Source organism: Microcaecilia unicolor, chromosome 6, assembly GCF_901765095.1.
Source record: "Microcaecilia unicolor chromosome 6, aMicUni1.1, whole genome shotgun sequence".
Classification (NCBI taxonomy): domain Eukaryota; kingdom Metazoa; phylum Chordata; class Amphibia; order Gymnophiona; family Siphonopidae; genus Microcaecilia; species Microcaecilia unicolor.
In genome coordinates, this window is record NC_044036.1 from 287331312 (window position 1) to 287352655 (window position 21344).

At 43.6% G+C, this 21344-nt stretch overlaps 1 protein-coding gene across 4 annotated transcripts in view; it reads left to right on the forward strand.

The window, feature by feature from the left end:
* The window catches only part of CCDC180 (coiled-coil domain containing 180), a 153611-nt gene that overhangs the window by 26923 nt on the left and 105344 nt on the right, over positions 1–21344 (forward strand). For all 4 annotated transcript variants that reach the window (XR_003942606.1, XM_030207751.1, XM_030207752.1 and 1 more), the window contains 5 exons: positions 1925–2044; positions 8505–8584; positions 15189–15277; positions 18651–18773; positions 21013–21186. Coding sequence is in view for 3 of the 4 variants with exons in the window: in XM_030207751.1 (XP_030063611.1) it covers positions 1925–2044; positions 8505–8584; positions 15189–15277; positions 18651–18773; positions 21013–21186 (586 nt within the window). In the remaining variant the exon portion in view is untranslated. The remainder of the gene's footprint in view (positions 1–1924; positions 2045–8504; positions 8585–15188; positions 15278–18650; positions 18774–21012; positions 21187–21344) is intronic.

Sequence of the window (21344 nt, forward strand, 5' to 3'; positions counted from 1 at the left end):
TATGGGCACCTAATTTTTGTCACCTAAGGGTAAATGTAATCTCTTATAAAAATTCATTCATAAATGTCCTTTTTTGAGGAGAGGTTTTGTAATGGTTGGAACTTTCAGTTAGGATTCAGAAGAAATCCGTGGAGTTACGACCTAGGACTGCCTACCAGTTCTTTGGACTTTGATAAATTAATTAAGCGTATACCAGAGATTTCAGTTAGTGCTGAACTGAGAGAATGGGGGCATAAATTAGGCATAGGGTCTAATTTATCCAAGAACAGGTATTCAAAGCTGGGGGACTGGATACCCCGATCTGTTAGAAATGTGATCAGGAGAATAATTCTTTTTTTTTTCATGCCTTTCGGAGTTGCTCGCGTGTGAAATCTTTATGGAGGTCTACTTGGCGTTATCTTGAAAGACTGTTGGAACGGTCTCTTACGTTTTCACCGGCCAGGTTGCTTTTAGACAAATATGAAGCTTTCCGAATTCCCAGTTGTTCCCACACTCTCTTTAGAAGGAGGGAGTTCTGGGTAGAAGAGTTATTTTGGCATTGTGGACCACAGTTAGTTCTCCATCTTTTTGGGCCTGGAGGAATCTTTTGCACGCCTTGATGCTGTTGGAACAGAGGTAGGCAAAGTGTTCTCCTAAACAGAGGAAGTTGTTTCTTGCAGTTTAGGGTGTTTATATTGTCCCTTTCTCCTCGAGCCAGAAGTTTGATTTTCAGTACGTTTTGAAACTTGTTAGAGGTATCTCTCTACATTGTATTTTCTTCTTTTTTGTGAGAGAGGTTTTTGTTTCACACACCCCACAGTTTTCGTGAAACGGCTCTAAGGGTTTTTAAAAATTGTATTTTATTCTGTTATCCTTACCAATGTTGACATTTATATAGGTTTGTTTACCTGGCTGTACTTTGGGTTGGATGTTGTAGATTCCAGGGAAGGGGGGGGATAGCTATCTGTAGGTCTCTCCTGGATGTTTCTAAATAGTGGGTAACCATTGGAAGCACAAGGAACTAGGCTGTCTGTGTCCTTTATTCTGATTGTTCATGCATCTATAGGAGACTATCTTACTCCTTTTTGTTTATTCTGGTTGTACAATTCAGGGGACAAGGAGGGGTGGGGATGGGGGTTACTGTTGTTGTTGTAACCGATATATAAAATGTCATTTGTTTATGACATTATTGTGTGTACCTTGTTGTTCTGATAAAAAATTGTTTGGATATAAAAAATTATGGGTTAAATATTCGGTTGGCACTGGTGAGTCTTCTGCTGATTTCCACTGGCTTTATTCCCAGATATTCAATGCCAGGCCGTGTCCAGGCTTCAGCACTGCATACCTTATTTATGTAACGCCAGCTAACACATTGCCACTTAAGTCAGTATTCAGATCTTAAGTGGTCTTGAGTTGCCGCATAAAGTTAGGACTCTGTTTTATGCAGTTACCCTGGCTGGTTAAGTGCTGAATATCGGCACTTGACCAACCAAGTGCTGACTCTGCCCCTGGAATGCCCCCAAAACAGCCAGATTTCACTTAGGTGCTAATTTTCAGCAGCGATAGCTGGTTAAATGCCACTGAAAATTAGCAGATAGCCCCAAATGAGCGATTTAACCAGTCAGTGGCCATTTCTGGCCGAGTTAAATCATTTTAGATATTGACCAGTATATGTTTTAGTTCTCTAGGGAGGGCAGATGCAGATATTTGCCTTTATTTATAATCCTCTCTTCCCTCTAACTGAGCATTGGATTTGAGTTTCCCAGTACAGCTGAACTTCCAGAATGACCCCATTGTTCTAAAGCACACATCTTGAATATCTAGTATGCGGATATAATGAGATGTTTGTTTTCACGTCCAAAGATAACATGCACAAGGAAATATTTTATTACTGTCCAAATGTATTTCAGCACATTATAATTCAGCCCTCACTTCTGCCCTCCAGGGACTTCATAGAAAACGAAGAGATTCAAAATCCTAAGGGTGTGAAAATGGCGCTTGACCTTATGGTAAAGGAGCAGAGTGAACTGAATGAAAAGCGACTAAAACACCTTCAGTCTGTCAGGTACAACGTGCTAAAAAGCCCTGTCAAAAGCAATGTGTGTTGGCTCATCCAGTAGAGTGGCATCTTTATTTATTGATTTGGCTCACACTTTTCAGTTGTAGCTCAGTTTGCTTGATGTAAGGATAAAGAGACTGAAGACTGGGGCTTGGTAACTGCTGTTGAAAAAATTTGTGGCAAGTCATTTCACCCTCCATTGCCTCAGGTTGCAAATTAGTTTGTGAGTCCATTTGGATAGAGAAATATTTGGGTACCTGTTTGCTACTCACTTTGAACTTGGATTTGGGAAAGCAGGTAATTACATTTAAAATTCAAATCCAAATACTACTACTACTTATCATTTCTATAGCACTACTAGACATGCGCAGCGCTGTACACTTGAACATGAAGAGACAGTCCCTGCTCGACAGTGCTTACAATCTAATTAGGACAGACAAACAGGACAAACAAGAGATGAGGGAATATTACATGTATGTAATATACTCATATTAAGGGTAATTCTGTGAAGATTTCTCTGGGAGTAACGTTGTTTTTACGTGCGAAAGAGGCCTTTTATAAAATTTTGCAGGGGTATCCTTGTGTATGAGTTTGCGTTTTACAAGATGGTGCATATTTATGCATGCATTGTTGGGCTCCTCCCCAACTCAGTCCTTACTCTGCTCCTGTAACGCCCCTGTGCTACCCAGTTCCAAAATGGCTGGATAGTGCCAATGGTCAGCAGCACTGCCCAGTTAAATGCTATTGAATGAGTATGGGGGTTAGCCAGCCCCAAGAGATTTAAGTGGACAGGAGCCTCTCTTCCCACTTAATTTGCTTTCAGTATTAATACATTGACAGAAACATGCTTGCCCCAGCAAAGTCTGGCCAATATTTAGCGCTATTTAACAGGCCAGGAACGGCTTCTGCCCAGTTAAATAGCGCTTAGCTGGCTAACTGCGAATATTCAGTGAGAGATAGCCGGTTATCTCCGCTGACTGTTTGCAGTTAATGCATAGCAGCTAACCAGCTATATCTTGCAATAGACACAAATATTCAAGCGCTGGCCAGCTAAGTTTAGCAGCCAAATCGGACCGCCCAAATAGCAGTCCTATCATTGGTCTCTATAAACTTAACCAGCCATCACTGAATATTAACTTACTCCCCTGTTTACTAAGCTGCACTAGTCACTGGCGGTGGAGTAATGCCGACATAGCCCATTCATTTTGAATGGGCTGGTGTCATCATTGCCGCGCAGCTTAGTATACAGGGGTTTAGTTGGTTAGGTTGAGCCAGGCAACCCCCCCCCCCCCCCCCCCCCCCAGATATTCAAAGCTGGTCACCGGAAATGGCCCAGCATTGAATATCTGGGCTTGGTGTAAATCCCTGCACTTATGTGAGTTGCCTCCTGCAGTCTGAATATCGGGCCCAGTGTGTTTAACAAATTGGCATAAATGCTGCAAAGAAGTGGCATAGCTATGGGGGGGCCACGGGACTGGGCCCCCCAAAACTGGCTCTGGGGCCCCCGGTTTGGCTGGCAGAGGTCCCCAACCCCCGCCAGATGAAGCGTTTGTCTGTCCCGTGCTGTCTCGTTTTGCCTCTCGTTTTCAGTGGTGCCGGTCATGCTCTTGTTTCAATAAAACTGAGCATGCTCAGTTTCATTAAAACGAGCGTGCAGGGCGTGCTGAAAACAGAAGAGGCAATACTAGACCAGCGTGAGACAGACCAACACTTCAGCTGGTGGGGGTTGGGGACCCCTGACAACCTGGGCACTTTTGCAGCGGGGGGGGGGGGGGTCGGAAGCGGCAGTGACGGTGGCGGGGAGTGGAAGCGGGGGAGGCGGGCTAAAATGTGCCCCCTCCCCACCTTGGGCTCTTCCCCCCCCCCCCCCCCCCTCCGGTCGAGGTCTGGCTACGCCCCTGCTGCAAAGGAAAAAAAAATCAAGGAAAAACCGACGGAGATGTAGTAAACTCTGCTGAAGCTGTGTGTGTACTATCTGCCCCACATAAGAGGAGCAGAGCTTAAGCAAACCCAGAAGCAGTGAATATTTAGAGGTGCAACCAATCTTTGATAAACCACATACAGTGGGGGAAATAAGTATTTGATCCCTTGCTGATTTTGTAAGTTTGCCCACTGACAAAGACATGAGCAGCCCATAATTGAAGGGTAGGTTATTGGTAACAGTGAGAGATAGCACATCACAAATTAAATCCGGAAAATCACATTGTGGAAAGTATATGAATTTATTTGCATTCTGCAGAGGGAAATAACTATTTAATCCCTCTGGCAAACAAGACCTAATACGTGGTGGCAAAACCCTTGTTGGCAAGCACAGCGGTCAGACGTCTTCTGTAGTTGATGGTGAGGTTTGCACACATGTCAGGAGGAATTTTGGTCCACTCCTCTTTGCAGATCATCTCTAAATCATTAAGAGTTCTGGGCTGTCGCTTGGCAACTCGCAGCTTCAGCTCCCTCCATAAGTTTTCAATGGGATTAAGGTCTGGTGACTGGCTAGGCCACTCCATGACCCTAATGTGCTTCTTCCTGAGCCACTCCTTTGTTGCCTTGGCTGTATGTTTTGGGTCATTGTCGTGCTGGAAGACCCAGCCACGACCCATTTTTAAGGCCCTGGCGGAGGGAAGGAGGTTGTCACTCAGAATTGTACGGTACATGGCCCCATCCATTCTCCCATTGATGCGGTGAAGTAGTCCTGTGCCCTTAGCAGGACATAACATTTCCACCTCCATGCTTGACAGTGGGGACGGTGTTCTTTGGGTCATAGGCAGCATTTCTCTTCCTCCAAACACGGCGAGTTGAGTTCATGCCAAAGAGCTCAATTTTTGTCTCATCTGACCACAGCACCTTCTCCCAATCACTCTCGGCATCATCCAGGTGTTCACTGGCAAACTTCAGACGGGCCGTCACATGTGCCTTCCGGAGCAGGGGGACCTTGCGGGCACTGCAGGATTGCAATCCGTTATGTCGTAATGTGTTACCAATGGTTTTCGTGGTGACAGTGGTCCCAGCTGCCTTGAGATCATTGACAAGTTCCCCCCTTGTAGTTGTAGGCTGATTTCTAACCTTCCTCATGATCAAGGATACCCCACGAGGTGAGATTTTGCGTGGAGCCCCAGATCTTTGTCGATTGACAGTCATTTTGTACTTCTTCCATTTTCTTACTATGGCACCAACAGTTGTCTCCTTCTCGCCCAGCGTCTTACTGATGGTTTTGTAGCCCATTCCAGCCTTGTGCAGGTGTATGATCTTGTCCCTGACATCCTTAGACAGCTCCTTGCTCTTGGCCATTTTGTAGAGGTTAGAGTCTGACTGATTCACTGAGTCTGTGGACAGGTGTCTTTCATACAGGTGACCATTGCCGACAGCTGTCTGTCATGCAGGTAACGAGTTGATTTGGAGCATCTACCTGGTCTGTAGGGGCCAGATCTCTTACTGGTTGGTGGGGGATCAAATACTTATTTCCCTCTGCAGAATGCAAATAAATTCATATACTTTCCACAATGTGATTTTCCGGATTTAATTTGTGATGTGCTATCTCTCACTGTTACCAATAACCTACCCTTCAATTATGGGCTGCTCATGTCTTTGTCAGTGGGCAAACTTACAAAATCAGCAAGGGATCAAATACTTATTTCCCCCACTGTATATGTTTTTTTTTGTTAGTCACCTAGATTTGGAGACATGTTTAAATAAATAAAATAACACCCCTGCAGTGCTGTCACTTAGCCCTGCAAAGTTTATGGAGAACCAGTTTCTTAGAATTCAAAAGGAAACAAATAGTTCTGGTTCAAAGAACACACCCTCAATATTCATCCGGAGGCAGGCAGTGCTGTTAATGTTTGCTGCCAGCGTTGAACCCGGATATTCAGTGTCGGGCCATATCCGGTCACTTGCATTGAATATCTGATTTTTTTTTTTTAAGCCGGCTAGCACATACTCAGTTAACTGAATATTCAGAGCTAACCAGCTATTTGTTAACGCATAAAGATAGGACTACTATTATGCTGTCTTATTTATGCGCTAACACTGGCCAGTTAGCTCTGAATATTGAGAACTAACTGGACTGCGCCCCCGACATAGCCGGCTTGCACTTTGGCTCTAGCCAGTCATTTCCAGTCATTTTCAGCAAAGTTAACCAGTTAAGTAAGGCTGAAAATGATCAGATACTGCTGATAAGTGAGTTAACCAGTTGGCGGCCATTCGGCTGGTTAACTCGCTTTGAATATCAGCTGGACGGTGTCTTAGCTTGGGAGAAAAACAAAAGTCACGAGCAGGGTCCCTCTGTAGCTCTCCTTAACCTCGGATTGCTCCAAGAACCCAATGAAGTCCAAGCTGTCACTAGATAGTTCTCCTCATAGCTTCCACCTCTTGACCCTGATGTTAAAATATTAAAAGCTTTTGTAAGGGTCAGGGGAGGGCAATCTTGGATTTGTAAAAACAATAAAAATGACAGCAGATAAGGGAAGGGGGTGGGGGGGGTTTGATACAGTGGCGTTCCTAGGGAGGGCGGTGGGTGTGGTCCGCCCCGGGTGCATGCCACTGGGGGGGGGGGTGCCACGCGCCTGTCGGCTGCACTCGTTCCGGCCTCCCTCTGCCCCGGAATAGGTTACTTCCTGTTCCGGGGCAGAGGGAGCATGGAACGAGCGAAGCCGACAGGCGCACGGCATCCCCCCCCCCCCAGCAGGTAAAAATGCACCCGGGTGGGAGCGCTGCACCCGGGGGGGGGGGGGGGTGCATCGGCAATTCGCCCGGGGTGTCAGCCACCCTAGAATGCCACTGGTTTGATATACCACCTTTCTGTGGTTTCAGATAAAGACTACAAGCCCAATATGTTTGAGAATAAAGGAAGATTTGAAACTTTGAATACATTGTGTTGATTAACTTGATTAAGTATATATACTGGACTCTTCACTTGTTGATGCCTAATCATTTATGTTAGTCACAGCAGCCTTCCTCTTTTTGTTATGACCGCTTAACATAGTGAACTGCTGTGAATTTACAGCCTGTCTCACTGACACAGACTACTCGATAATTACCGTGGATTCTTTTGGATTCGTATTAGATAAATGAAACCTTTATTAGAGGAGCTGATATATACAATGATTAAGACATATACAATGATTAGCTATATAAACACAATGATTAGCTATACACACACAATCACTGGTCTCTGCATCTAAGCAATGCTAAGAGTTCTTAGACCAGGAAAGGAAGCAATAATACACTATACATACATCATCATCACTGGTCCTTGCATCATCCAGGCTCTTAACATCAGCTGGGGGGGGGGGGGGGGGGGCGTTACAGCAAAAGCCAGGAGCTTTTTAGACCAGGAACAGATCCTTTGCGCAGTACGTATGTTACAGATGAGCTCCCACTCTGCTGTGACAAGCCCTCCCTTTTTATTAGGCTCTGAGCTCATGTTCAGAGCTAGGGAAAGTTACAGAATGCTTCTAAGGAAAATTACAGAATGCTTCTCTGTTTAGGTAAACAAGCCATACCGTGGGAATGTGGTCACATGCTTTCCCAAGTCCAGGTGGCCAAGCTGGGCCTGGAAAACAAGTGCCATCCTCCCCTTCACATACCAAATTAATTAGAACTGTGCTTTATCTTCTGCATTCCAACTTATTTTCACACAATCAGAGTTACAAAGATTTTTAAACAGAATTACTTCTAATCAACAATACAGACCCCGAGTGCACTGGTCAATCAAGACAGAGATTGAAAATAATCTTTAAAATTCACTTCCATTACACATAGCCAGTTAGGTGCTGAATATTGGCGCCTAACCAGCTAGCCGGTGGGATATTTTTAACCTGTTCGTTAAATACTTTTGAATACCGGGGGGGGGGGGGGGGGGGGTATACAGCCTATCCAGTCTGCCAGTCAACTACTAAGCTCTATACTTCCTCGGAGATCCTTTATGCTTATCCTATGCTTTCCTGAATTCAGATACATAGTAACATAGTAGGTGACGGCAGAAAAAGACCTGTACGGTCCATCCAGTCTGCCCAACAAGATAAACTCATATGTGCTACTGTATACCTGACCTTGATTTGTATCTACCATTTTCAGGGCACAGACCGTAGAAGTCTGCCCAGCACTAGCCCCGCCTTCCAACCACCGGTGCTGCGACCCAATCTCTGATAAGCTTCTGCGGATCCATTTCTTCCAATCCATGTCTCCACTGTTCCATGCACCCACCATCTTTTCCACAAATAAATATTTCTTTATGCATCTCTTTAAACTTTCTCAGGAGAAACAGCTGCACATTAAGAATGTTTAAAACTCACTTAGTAAAAGGCTGATGCACAAATGTGCTTTGTTTATATAGTCTCATCCTTACCACAATCTTGTAGATTGGCATCTACAGTACAGGTATAGGACCACAATTGGGTCAAAATGGAGTGAGATTGGATTACTGGTTTATAGATGGATGACTCTAAATATTACATTTTTCTTTTTACAGAGAGCTGTATCCTCCAGCTTGCACAAAATCCAAGGTGGCCGAATGGAATGCCACTCTTGTAGATTTAAACAAAGAAATTGGTGAGTGTCAGATACTGATCAGTTGCATGCTCCAGTGAGTGCACCTAATAGGGAGTAGTGTGATTTTGATGCCAGACTTGGTTTTCCATTTTTTTAAACTTCTAAAATTGGGAGCAGACCTGCACAGAGAGAGTGAGGCTGATAGGCATGAAAATAGTCCTTTTGAATAGAAAATTACTTGTATTGTCAATAGATTAGGCCTCCTGCTATGATTCCAAGCTAATTAGGTAGTAATTTGTTATCCAGTTGTTTAGGCACAAAGATGGGAACCTGGAGTCCTTGTTTCAATTTCCCTCTGTGACCTTTCAAATAATTTAATCTTTGTATGCTGAGCTCTAGAATATTATTTTAATACATGTTAGTAAATATCTTGGTGTCACTCTGGATCCCCAACTTTCTTTTACCCCTCGCATTTCTTCCACTGTCAGATCATGCTTTCTTTCACTTTGCTTTATCCATTCCCTCTGTAGTTATCTGGATGATTCCTCTTGGCGCCACTCTTATGTTCTTTGGTCTCTTTCCGGCTAGAATGCTGTAATATCATCTACTCTGGTCTACCTAAAATTGACCTCAAGCATATTCAAACGGTCCTGAGCATTGCTTTCCATATACTTTCCCACGCCCATAGGTCTGGTCACATAACTCTCCTTCTCACCCACCATCACTGGTTTCCTGTTTCTTTCCAGATTCAATTCAAGATCCTTACTCTGGTTTATAAGGTCTTGCACTCCGGATGCCCTTCTTATCTCTCTCTTCTCCTTACACCCCCTCTCGAATGTTGCATTCTGCTCTCTCCTCTCGCCTGACCTTACCCCCTGTCACTTTTCCCATCTTGAGTCTACTCATCACTCTGCCTTCTTCTGTACTGCCCCTTCTCTTTGGAATGCTCTACATGGGGAATTGAGCAGTGAACAGTCCTACCTCCAGTTCCGGTCTGTACTCAAGTCCCACCTCTTCCTCCACGCTTTCCCTTTTCTTTCACCTTGATTATCTTGCTCTACTGCCTTCCCTGGCATTGGTCATTTGACCACACTTCTCCTCCTGCTTTCTTTCTGAGCTGTCCCTGTCATTTCTGGTATTATAGTTCCTTTCCATTCTCTTAAATTTTATATTTTGTGCACTGCTCTGATTATCTAGTGAAGAGCGGTATATCAAGTGTTCAGTAAACTAAACTAAATTAAGCTTGTCCAAGACCACAGTAGAAAAGAGGTGAGGTAGGAGAATCAGTGAATCATGGCATGTGGTGGCAGCATGACTTATACTTTCTTATCATCCACCAGACCAGTCTGGAACCAGTGGGTTATGCCCTTTAGATGGAGACAAAGAACAAAACTTGTCAGCACTGCCCTATATAGGGCACCTTGCATTACCTGCTCCTCAGTATTTTTCTTTCTCCACCAGATGGTGATATGCATGCTGCAGCTCTCTTTTGAACTGTGTTGTGGTTCTTGGGCCCAGTTGGAGAACTGGGTACCCAGCCGAGCGGAATCAGTCAAAGGTGAAATTCAGGGTCCAGCTGTGAGCTGTGCACTTTGGGAATATCTAGAGGAGTCTAGGTCCCCTACCTCTTTGGTTATTCACAGGACTCAAGGTGCTGACCCTACCCTCCTCCCATTTACCTTTGGTTATCAGGAAGTAAAGGAAAAGAGAGAGAGAGAGACAGAAGGGGAGGAACACTTTCAACAGATTTGTTGTCTTTTTTTAAAGGAGATCTTCTGGAGGGCTTCAGCTTCTCATCAAGGGGGAGGAGGTGTTTGGCTGTGCATGGATCTGCACAGTGGGAAGGTGCTTCTGCTGTTAGCCCTGGTGTTTTCTCTTGGTTGGATGTTTGTGCCGGGAGCAGCACAGAGAAACAGCCTTAAAAGGGGTAATCAGTGAGTATTTGGGCTGCATTAAAAAAAAAATACATGCAGTCTTTTAGTCTTTAGTGAGGAGAGATGGAGTAGTTGTCAGAGCATGCCAAGAGCTGCTCTTGCTGCAGCGGTGCTGCTACAGTGGGGTAGTGGACTGCTCAGAGCATGTGACAAAGCATACAGAGGCTCAACTGGAGATGGCAGGCTGTTGGCACCAGATGTTTGTTTTAGCCTTGAATGTTTGCTCACACAGTCACATGCAAGAAAGCACGGGAATGGCATCCATTTTACCTTCTGCTTTGGGCACTCATGTCTCTATTACTCCCTCTGCAGAGTCTTTGGAGGAGGGATTTTTGGAAGATCCATTGGCCCTGGGGTGGGGGGGAACTGTCTTTCACAAGCCTCAGCTGCTGTCTCAGGAGCCTTGGGTTCGGGGATACCTTTTCCACTGAGTTTATCCTGCTTCTCCATGAGGCATTTGTATTAAAGGAAGTTCAAGTTCCTTCTCTTCAGATGTGGCAGGCAGGTGCCAAGGCTTGGAAGAGCCTAGGCAAACCAAGAAGCCTCGTTTGGGTGATCTGATTTATTGATCTGATATATTGCATTTACACCAAAAGGGCACCAAAGTGGTTTACAGTATAACAGCGATTACTATATGTTATTTAAAAACAAAAAATTCTAAAATCACAATATATTACTGCAATACCGTGTTATAAAAACTCTGCTAAAAATTTGATAAGACATGAACTCATCCTTCACAGTTGCCCAAAAGAGCAGGGAGGACTAGAAAGCTCAGTCAGTATTCTCATAAATGGGACCAGAGCATTTGAGTCCATTAATTTAGAGAACAAGGGAGTTTCAGTAGCAAATCTCTTGGAGGAAGGAAAAATCCTTTAAGGGAAAGGTGTTGCAGTGGAGCTTCTGGGTATTATTACTCAGACACTAGAAGCTCTGAAGTTCTGACAGAAGAGGCAGTGTCCCCATTCTACTAAGGCATTTCCTATCCATCAGGTAATCCAGGCCATGGTATTGATGAGTGGGATGCTGTGGAGCCAATCTCCAGGTTGGCAGGGCAATGGTTAAGCTTTACTGTTTGGTCCCAGAGGAAAAAGAGAAGCTAAAGCAGCCAATGGTAGATGCTTTAGTAACAGCTATGATGAAGAAGATGACTGTTCCTTTAGAAGGTGGCACAACTTTAAAGGATATCCAGTCAGATGCTAGAAACATTATTAAAGCGAGTCTTTTAAGGTGGCAACCTTGGGGCTGCAATCAGCTGTCTGTAGCACTTATGTACGTAGAACCTGTTTGTTTTGGGTGCTACATTCTCCAGTTGAGCCACTGGAGAAGACTACCAAAATTCATGGGAGCTGGTTTGACTAGAAGAAAGTCTGGCTTATATGGCAGATGCCTTACATGATCTTATTAGAATTCTGCCAGGAGAATGGTGATCATAGTGTCTGCAAGATGTCTGCTATGGCCCAAGAACTGGGCAGTCGATGCAGCCTCCAAAATCTGTTTAGAAGGAAGCCTTAGGTTTTCTCTCATTCAACCGTTGGAAGGTCTATGTTCCGAGAAGTGCAACATTACAGGCCAGGAGAGAATGGGTTCTTCAATGCTTTTTGGTTTCAGTATAGATATCTTCCTTTTACTGTGACACCCAATGAGCAAGATTCTAAGGCTCCGGGGCCACACAGTTATGGACTTTGGGGCCCTTCCTTAACCAAGAAGATAAGATGTTGGCTATCTGATGTTTTTGAGAACCCAAATAACCTTCAGCCAGTAGGTGTTGGATCTGGCAAGGCATGGTTATATGTTGGAGTTTATCTACCCTATTGCAGATTCTTTTATACCTTTTCTGTGTCACATACTATCCAGGAAGAGGGCAGAGCCACTTACTCTGGAAAGGTTGTTGGCACTAGGGACAGTTATTCCTGTACTCAAAGCAGCTTTTGGCCCATTGTTCCAGAAAAGGAGGACGGCTTTTGCGGCCCATTGTTCCAAAAAAGGAGGGCGGCTTTTGGCCCATTGTTGACTTAAAAAGGCTGAATAAAGTTCTGAAAGTCTGTCACTTCTGCATGAAGGCTTTGCATTCAATGATTACAGTGGTGTGCAAAGAGGAGTTCTTGACTCCTTGGATCGGAGAGAAGCATATCTCCACGTCAATTTGGGAGGCTCATCAAAGATTCCTATGGTTTGCAATTCTGGGGAACCATTATCAATTCCAGACTCTACTGTTTGGTATCATCACAGTGTTTCAGACCATCTTGAAAGTGACAACAGTGGTGGCTGTGGCTCGTTGCAGAGAGGACATCAAGGTTCATCCGTATCTAGATGACTGGCTTATCTGAACTAAATCTAAGTGTCTTGCTCCGCCAAAGGATGAGCAGCTTTGCTGGTGTGAGCCCTTGGATCCGGCTGGAGACGGCAGAGTGAACACCTCCTTCTCCAGCCGACCCACCCCCACTCTTCGCCTGGGAAGGCCGCCGTTCCCTGGAAGTTGAGCCTCCAGGTGCGGGCAGCCTACAGGGCTTCTGGAACAGGGGGCGGACAGGCCCCGCAGACAGCGCGGCTCTGGATTCCCGGAAGTCAACTGGTCCGAGGTCCCGGGGAACTGGCGCGCCGGCGTGGAAGACAGCGGTGGCAGAGGCAGGCAACGGTCAAGAAGAGTCAGTAGCAGGCGATGGTCAAGGCAGGCAGCGGTCAAGAAGAGTCAGTAGCAGGTGATGGTCAAGGCAGGCAGCGGTCAAGAAGAGTCAGTAGCAAGCAAGGGTCAAGGCAGGCAATATCCGATAGCAGGGTACAAAGTTCCATCCAATGATGCGGAGCTCTCAGAAACGAGAAGCCGAAGCACTGGCTAGGAGGAGTGGTGCTCCTTAAGTAGTCGTCCTCATTAGCGTGGGGCCCCAGCTGGTGCTTCCTGCGGTGGAGTCTTCAGGTAACCAATCCGAGGTGACGCTAGTCACCGCTTCCCCTGCTTGCTCCCACAACCGGAAGAGACGCCGGCTATCCTCCGCCGGCGCCATGTTGCAGGGGTTCCATCCCGGAAGTGGAAAGCCGGCCATCGGCGGCAACGAGATGAGAACAACCGGCGATCCTCTGTAGCCGGACTGAAGACAATGGCCGCCTCTCCCCACTGGCCGACGATAGCCAGCCACCGGAGGACCTGCGGCGAAGGCCAGCCATCCATGGCGGGCCCGGGCCCCATGGCCCACTGGCACCAGCGGCGAGCAGGTGAGTGTTGGTCCCGGCGGAAGACGGGACACTAAGATGGAAAGTAGACTGGCCACATCTTGACTGTTAAAAGTTTTTGCAATCTCTGGGGTTGGTAGTGAATTTCAAGTAAAGCAAGTTGGTGCCCTCTCAGTCTATCAGTTGTCTTGGAGCACAATTTGGCACATGGAAAAGTGTTCCTCCCCATCAAGAGGGCGTTAAAGGTAGGAGAGCTTAGAGCAGGAGTTTCAGAACCCAGTTTAGGTGTTGCTTTATTACATCCCATAAGTTCTGAACTGGTCTGTTGGATGTTAACAAACAACGGTAACATTTGGTCTTACCTGCTAATTTCATTCCTTGAGTCCTACCAGACCAGTCCAGAGTCCCTCTCTTGAAATGTTAAGAATTATAATTTATTCTTCATCTGGGAAAGAATTATCTGGAATAAATTTCAGGTTTTCTCAAGTTTATGGCTGTTTTTTGGTTGAATCCCTGGATTCCCCTGTTTTGGAGGAACTTGGGAATACCACCTTTATCTTATTTACTACAGAAATACTGCACAGCAGGTGCAGGATGGCACCCTATATAGAGTAGGGTGGATAATCGTTGTTCTCTCTCTCCATCTGCTGATTGGTGGGCATAACTCACATCTTGATCTACTGGTTGAAGGGCTTAACTCACTGGTTCTAGACTGGTTGGTAGGACTGAAAATTAACAAGTAAGACCAAATTTTACCCAACTTTTGAGCCCATATAACAGAACTTTGCTAGGTTAATATTTGTTGTAAGTGCCAGCAGCTGTATCCTATAGTTTATTTACTAAGGGGCACTTTAACTAAGCTGCAGTAAGCACTAATTTTGCATATGCATGCGCTTCCCATGTGATAAAAAATAAACTTTATTTTCTTAATGCTGGGGGTAGGTAGGTAGGGGCAGAGAGTAGGCATATTCTGCACTAATCGGTTAGTGCAGCTACATTGCTGTGTGGTTAGTTCGTGAGCCCGTACTGCTTACAATATAGATGTAGTTAAGTGCTCACGCACTAATGGGAAAATTAGCGTGTTGCCATTAATGCTGGAAAAAGAAAATTCAGCCATTTTACCCATGTGGAAAAATGGCCTTAGCATGCAGGAATGACATGCATAAGCACGTATTAAAGCCACTTTTTATCGCAGCTTAGTAAAAGAGCCTCTTAAGAGTGTGTTGTTTTGTTTCCTTGTATTTATGTGTTTAGATTCTTCTAAGTTTATTTTAGGTTTATTTGTGTGATTTATTGTTAAATTGATGATTATTTCAATGTTGCTGTTTTCCATATTTAGGCGTGTAATTTTCACATTTATATGTAGCTCGTAGCTCAGCATGAGCATATTAATGTTAAACAAAGAACAATGTTTTAAATAAATGAATAAAAATAATATTCAGAGACTCAGAGACAACATTTTCTATCATGTCAAAACATGATTCTCCTCCAAACTGTTTAGGGCATGCTTACATTTTCCCAGCAGTTTTCTGATTTTCATTTCCAATCTTTGTCTTATGAAGACGCTTCAGGTGTGCAGTGTCTGAACAACATCCGCAGCCAGTGTGAAGCAGTGTGTCAGCAGTGTGTGTCAGAAATCCAGAAGAGCAGAGTGAGTGTCATTGTTAACCACAGCACAGATTCCCAATCGTTCAGTTGTCCCAGTGAGCCGAAGCAGACAGATGTAGATGTAGCTGTGTGTGTGAAGCAGCTCTGGGTCTGTTTGTTTTTTTTCCCCAGTGTTCATGTACTTTTATAACATGTGTGCTTGAAGCTCTTCATTCTGATAAGTGCCATTATCAGAAGGAATATTCTTTGGAAAAGTTTAAGCCTTTCTTTAGGGACACTGAGAAGAAGGAGGCAGTTCAGTAAAGGGAGGCTAAAATGATACAGGGCCTGTGACACAAACCTTAGCAGGCAAAATGTAAGGCACACAGAGGGCAATTATCCAAACATCTTTGTAGTTAAAATACTGCCTTACCTCTTTGAAAGTTGCCCTATGTGTACAAGTAAAAGGTACATGTGTAGGTCCACAGTGTACATGCATTTACCTGCATTTAACAAAAAGAGATGGGATTTAGTGTGGGGACCAAAACAAGACATATGAGCAGCATGGAATCTTGGGGTCCTTTTATTAAGGCATGCTAACAGATTTAGCATTATATTCCTATGGGCGCCTTATCATTTGGTGCGCCTAAATCTGTTAGCACACCTTAGTAAAAGGACCCCCTAGCTAATTTTTGGGATTCCTGCCAGGTACTCGTGACCTGAATTGTCTACCTTGGAAATAGGGTACTGGACTTGATGGACTTTTGGTCTGATCTAGGTTAGCAGTCCTTGTATGTTTTGGTAGTTTCAAACATATGTGAGCATTTGATTGGATAATTCACCCACAGAAAGAAAGAGGTGTTGGTTTCTGCAGGAACTTTCTCCTTTTGGAAACTTTCAAGTAAAGTTCATTTTGAAAATTGGTGCAAAGTCCCTGGGTGGAAGTACCTGCAGACTTTGCAGCTATGTGCACAGTATGAAAATTGTCCTCTTAAAATATGTTACTATGTTACTATATTTGCTGGAAGAAAGAAGATTGGGGGGAACATGATAGAAACATTCAAATATTTGACAGCCTTCAATAAAGTATGGCGAAGTGAAATCTTCCTTAGAAAAGGAACTTGAAGAACAACATTGCAACTTCTTTCAACTGTTACACTGTATTTGTTTTTGGACAATTTGTGGGATAAAAGAATGAGTAAATGAAATAAGAGAGTATGATACAAAGGTGCAAAGGAAACATGAGAAATTACTGTTTTACTGAGAGAGTGGTTGATATCTGGAGCAATCTATTGGCCAAGATAGTAACAAGCAAAATTACAATGCCATTTAGAACTTCTGGGGACAGGCATTGAGCACGGTGAGAAAAGACTGGTGGTGGGTAACAATCAGAAGAAATGAAAGGACAGAATATACTTGGAAGGCAGTGGTGAGACGTTGGATGGGGGAAATTGGGGAGGGAGTTAGTGTTGGTTTAAAGCAAACAATGGCAATTTATGTGCACGTTACCGATTTTTTTTTTTTTTTTAGTATTTTTGGGAGGGAGCGTGTCATAGGCGGAGAGTGGATGTGTGTGTGTGCATTAAACAGCTAGCGCATTATACTTGTGCTAAGGGCTTTTCCCGTGAGGCAGCCCATTCAAATAATGGGCTGCGTTGCATTTACCGTGCCAGGAATCACTAGCTCGGTTTAGTAAAAGGGGCCCTAAATGACTAACATAGAGTTAGGGGCCCTTTTACTAAGCCGTAGTAGGCCTAGAGCACTGCCACAGGACACGCTGAGGCATCCATGGTAGTGTTCTGCTTAGCACATGCTAATCCTGCACTGGAAAATTATTTTTTATTTTCCAGCATGGGAGGGATGTCTGGGGGATGGAGAGTAGGTGTGCCTGCGCTAATCGGATAGCAGGGGCACATTACCGCATGATACCCGATTAGCGCAGGAGCCCTTACCATGCACTAATGGGGAAATTAGTGCATGGCCATTAAAAAAAAAAAAAAAAAAAGCCGACTGCGGCTACTTTTCAGCTGCAGTAGAAAATGGCCAGAGTGCACTGCAAACCCACTAGTGTATCTTAGTAAAAGGGCCCCTAAGACAACTGGGTAATACTGGATATCCTGTATTCTGGCTAAATGTTAAAAACTGCCCTAGGAATGCCCTGACCTAGTCCCCGACTAACTTTGTGCAGGTAGCAGATAATAACAGTACAAATTTACCAATGTAAAGAAGGGAGATTTTTGAATGCAAAAGAGTTATCCAGCTAAAGCCTTGTTTTAGCATGTAGATCTTTTAAATATTGCTTCTAAGTGATTGTGTTTTAGTTTACGGGCACAGAATTAAACTGCACTTTTTTATATCTTTACAAACCAGCTGCTGTCCAAAGCCTCAGAGCTCTGTGTTACACATCACATTGCATATTTTAATGTATAGATCTATATATTAAAACTTCATCACTTTATAGGTATCAACTGATTAATCATGTTTAATATGTTTATGTATTTACCCCCCTGTTTACTAAGCTGTGCTGGTGGTGTGGTAATGCTAACACAGCCCATTGTTTGCATGGGCTGTGTCGGGATTGTCGTGCGGCTTAGTAAACGGGGGTTATTTAGTTATTTTACTCCCTTATACACCAGAAGGCCCTATCAACAAGGTACAGCAGTAAACATTGCATAACACCATCAATTTATAACAAGTAAAAAAAAACAAAACTAAAAGCAATACAACATAGATAAAACAAAATAAAAAATTAATAAAAGCAAAATGACTGGTAAACTAACATAAATTAATGTACTAATGTAAGGAAGTAGGATTTTACAAGATGATGTGATTACATTTTATTTGGAAAATCTGCTTAGAGAGAGAGAGATTTTTAAAACCCCTTATCCAGGTAAATTGACTGAAAATTTCAACACTTTATCTAATAGTATGTGATGGGTTCCACATTGCACATTCTTTCAGCCAGCTTGAAGGGGGCATTCCTAGGACCAGGAAGAAAAAGCAGGTGCAAAGTCGAAGGTTTTTTTTTTTTTTTTTACTAGCATAAACATGGCAGTTTTCAAAGAGAGTGCTTGCTTCCTTTAGAAAATTAGGTATAAGGTTTGTGTGGCCCTTTCTCCTAGGTGATTATTAGAAAATTGCCTCCAGAAAGTATATAATCATTACTCAGATTTTATTTTCACAGCTCAGACCTGAACAGTGCCTGAGAAGGGTGGATCAGACAGGCACCATTATATATTCTGTTCCTTTAATGCCGTTTTAAAATGTATAGTTTAACTTCTGATATTACTGTTTCTGGCTGCTGTTCTGTAACATATAGAGCAGAGAGGTATATTAGCTTCTCTCTTCTCCATAAGCTACATCTTGATCTATTTTAAATACTCTAATACTTAAATGGCAACATCTCTAGATCGTTAACTTGCTAATTTGGTCAATAGATTCAGCTGTTAAATATGAAAATTTGTTACCCAGAAGAGGCTCAGAAGTTCATGATGACATATTTCTTCTCACTGATTGGAAAACTCCAAAGAAAGTTTGAAGACGAGCTGGAACTCATTGATGCAAGTATCTTAAAGCAAATTTTGTGGGTATGTTGGAAGCAGCGGTGCCTGCAGGCTAGTAATGAGCCTTTCTGAGGAACAGAAGCAGATTATGAAGTAATGAGCATTACTGATTTAGCCCTACCCAGTCTTATCAGGTCTTCTTAGTCCACTATCGCCTCCTGCTGGTGGCCCTGTTGGTTGAAGATGGTTGGATCTGCCTCTCAGGAACATGGAGCTCTCCTTTAGCTATAAGACAGGCATCCAAAGAAATGTTTTTTAAACAGTAGTTTTAATTCCACGCATACATTGAATTCTAGGAAGGGAATCAGAGCACTTAAAGACTATATTCAAAATAGATGCTTCCCAGTAAAAAAAGAAAAAAGATATCTTTTAAGTTTACCAGCTTTCTGTATCGGCTAACACCCAAATGCACAGTCTTTTCCTCTGGCTGCCTTTGTCAGCTGTCTTCAGATTGAATGCAAATATTCATCAATAATCCAAGCTAAAAAGTGCTTATGAAATATAAAATTCTGCTCAGCAGTTCCTGTCTCTAGCCACGCACACACACATATGGCTGCCTGCTGCAGCTTTAAGCATAATGGCTTCAAAACAAAGTCCGCAAAAACAAAAACTCCCTCACTCTGGTCAGTATCCAAAAATGTCTATCCAAAATGAAACTAGAATCAATAGCCAAGACAATTATATAAACTTAGCAAAAATTATTATATAAATGGGAGGAACCCTCAGAATTAACTTACACCCAAGAGCAGCCTCTTGTGTTAAATGGGTCCATTAAGGATGACCATGTAACTTGTCTTTCATCGAGTCCACCTGTGGCACTAAATAATGTATCCAAATGACCTTGTCTCATATTAAATATATGTAAACTTAAAGTCCCTCATTCAAAATTAAATCACACATATCGGTTCTAGAGTAGAGAGTGATGCAGGGACAAAGATTCATCCCCATTCCCTCTGTGCAAAAAAAGATTCCCCCCCCCCCCCATTTCCACCCCATCTTGCAGTCAGTCAGACTTTGTAATCCCCCCCCCTCACCGTCCCCACATTCTCCATCCCCATCCCCTCACCAGTCTTAATTTTCTTCCCCTCATCTCCCCACTCGAAGCAGAAAGGAAAATTTTATAGGCCTAATAGTAGTTTTTCAACATCACATTTTTCAAATTTCATTGCCTGTGTCATAATCAGTATTCCAATTTGCAAAGGCACCTAAAACACATTGGTGAGAATGCATTTTACTAATTTATATATCAATAGTATATTAAAAAAATCATGTTTAGCAAAAAATCAATCCTTCTCAGCACATCAGCCTTTACACGCACTCACACACACTCTATCCATCTTTTTTCAGCCCTCTTCCCTGCATACACATGCCATCCATATTTTTTCTAGCCCCTCTCCCTGCACCCACACTCCAGCCACCTTTGTTTCCAGCCCCCCTGTACACACACCATCTGTTTTTTTTTTTTTCAAGCCCCATTCTTTGCACTCATATTTCATCTACTTTTTTCCAGACCCTTCCCCCCTCCTGCACACTACAGACCCCTGCCCTCCGAGCCTCAGAGGGCCCTCTCTGGGCATACCGTGAGGAGCCCTGGCAATGTAGTGGCCTCTTTGGGGGCAGGAAAGTTTTCTCAGCTACATCTTTCTATATCTTCCTGTTCAAGAAGGCTCATTCCAGGATTTTGGCTACTGTTTATTTGGATAGGGGTTTTTATACATGTGGCTTCTGACTTTTACCCCAGAGGTGCTGAGGATTCCTGAGGGGAATTCCTGACTTTCTCCCATGCTACCTCCTGTGGCTCACTCTTTGGGTCACACCAAAAATATTTATCTTATGAAACTGTAGCTGGATTGCAACATATTCATAGAAACCAGATAGTATGACATAAAGATAAGGGACATACGAGTCTCATTGTATAGCAGTTGAGCAATTCTGACTTTTCTTAAGAACTTTCTGAACTGGGCCTGAATAGCTGTCAAGTCCTTTAATCTATACTGTGAGGCAGTATAGATGCCTAATAGTGAAAGCTGTAATGGCTCAAACTGCTACATAATAGAAGTTTTCTGATTTTCCCCACATGTTAGAATATTTATTACTGGTTAATACACTGTGTAGTATAAGATGCCTGTATTTAATACCAGTACTTGCCAACCATACTGAGAAGATCTTGGTTTGTTTGGGGGGGTTTTTTTGGCTCTTTTGTTTGAATTATTTTCCTTTTCCTTTGCTGCTCTAGAGAGCCCTGGTGAAGCTGGTTAGGCAGACCGAGGACAAATGCAAAGACTTATTCGAATATTCCCAAGCAGCTGTCCATCTCTGGGATGTTCTGCAAACTGGCCTCCTCCAGCAAGAAAAAGAGTTTCAGAGGAAGCTGGAAGAGTGTCGGCAGCAACACGATTCAGAAAATCAGGTACCAAGTGGAGGCCAGAATCCTACTGAGAAGTGCCTTTTTCTCGCCTCCTGCCTCCCCCTCTCTTTCCTCTCCTTCCTTTCTCTGCCCTTCTCCCTCTGTCTCTTCATGTACTCCTAATTCTTTAATCCATTTCCCCCTTCCATCCTTCTGACCTC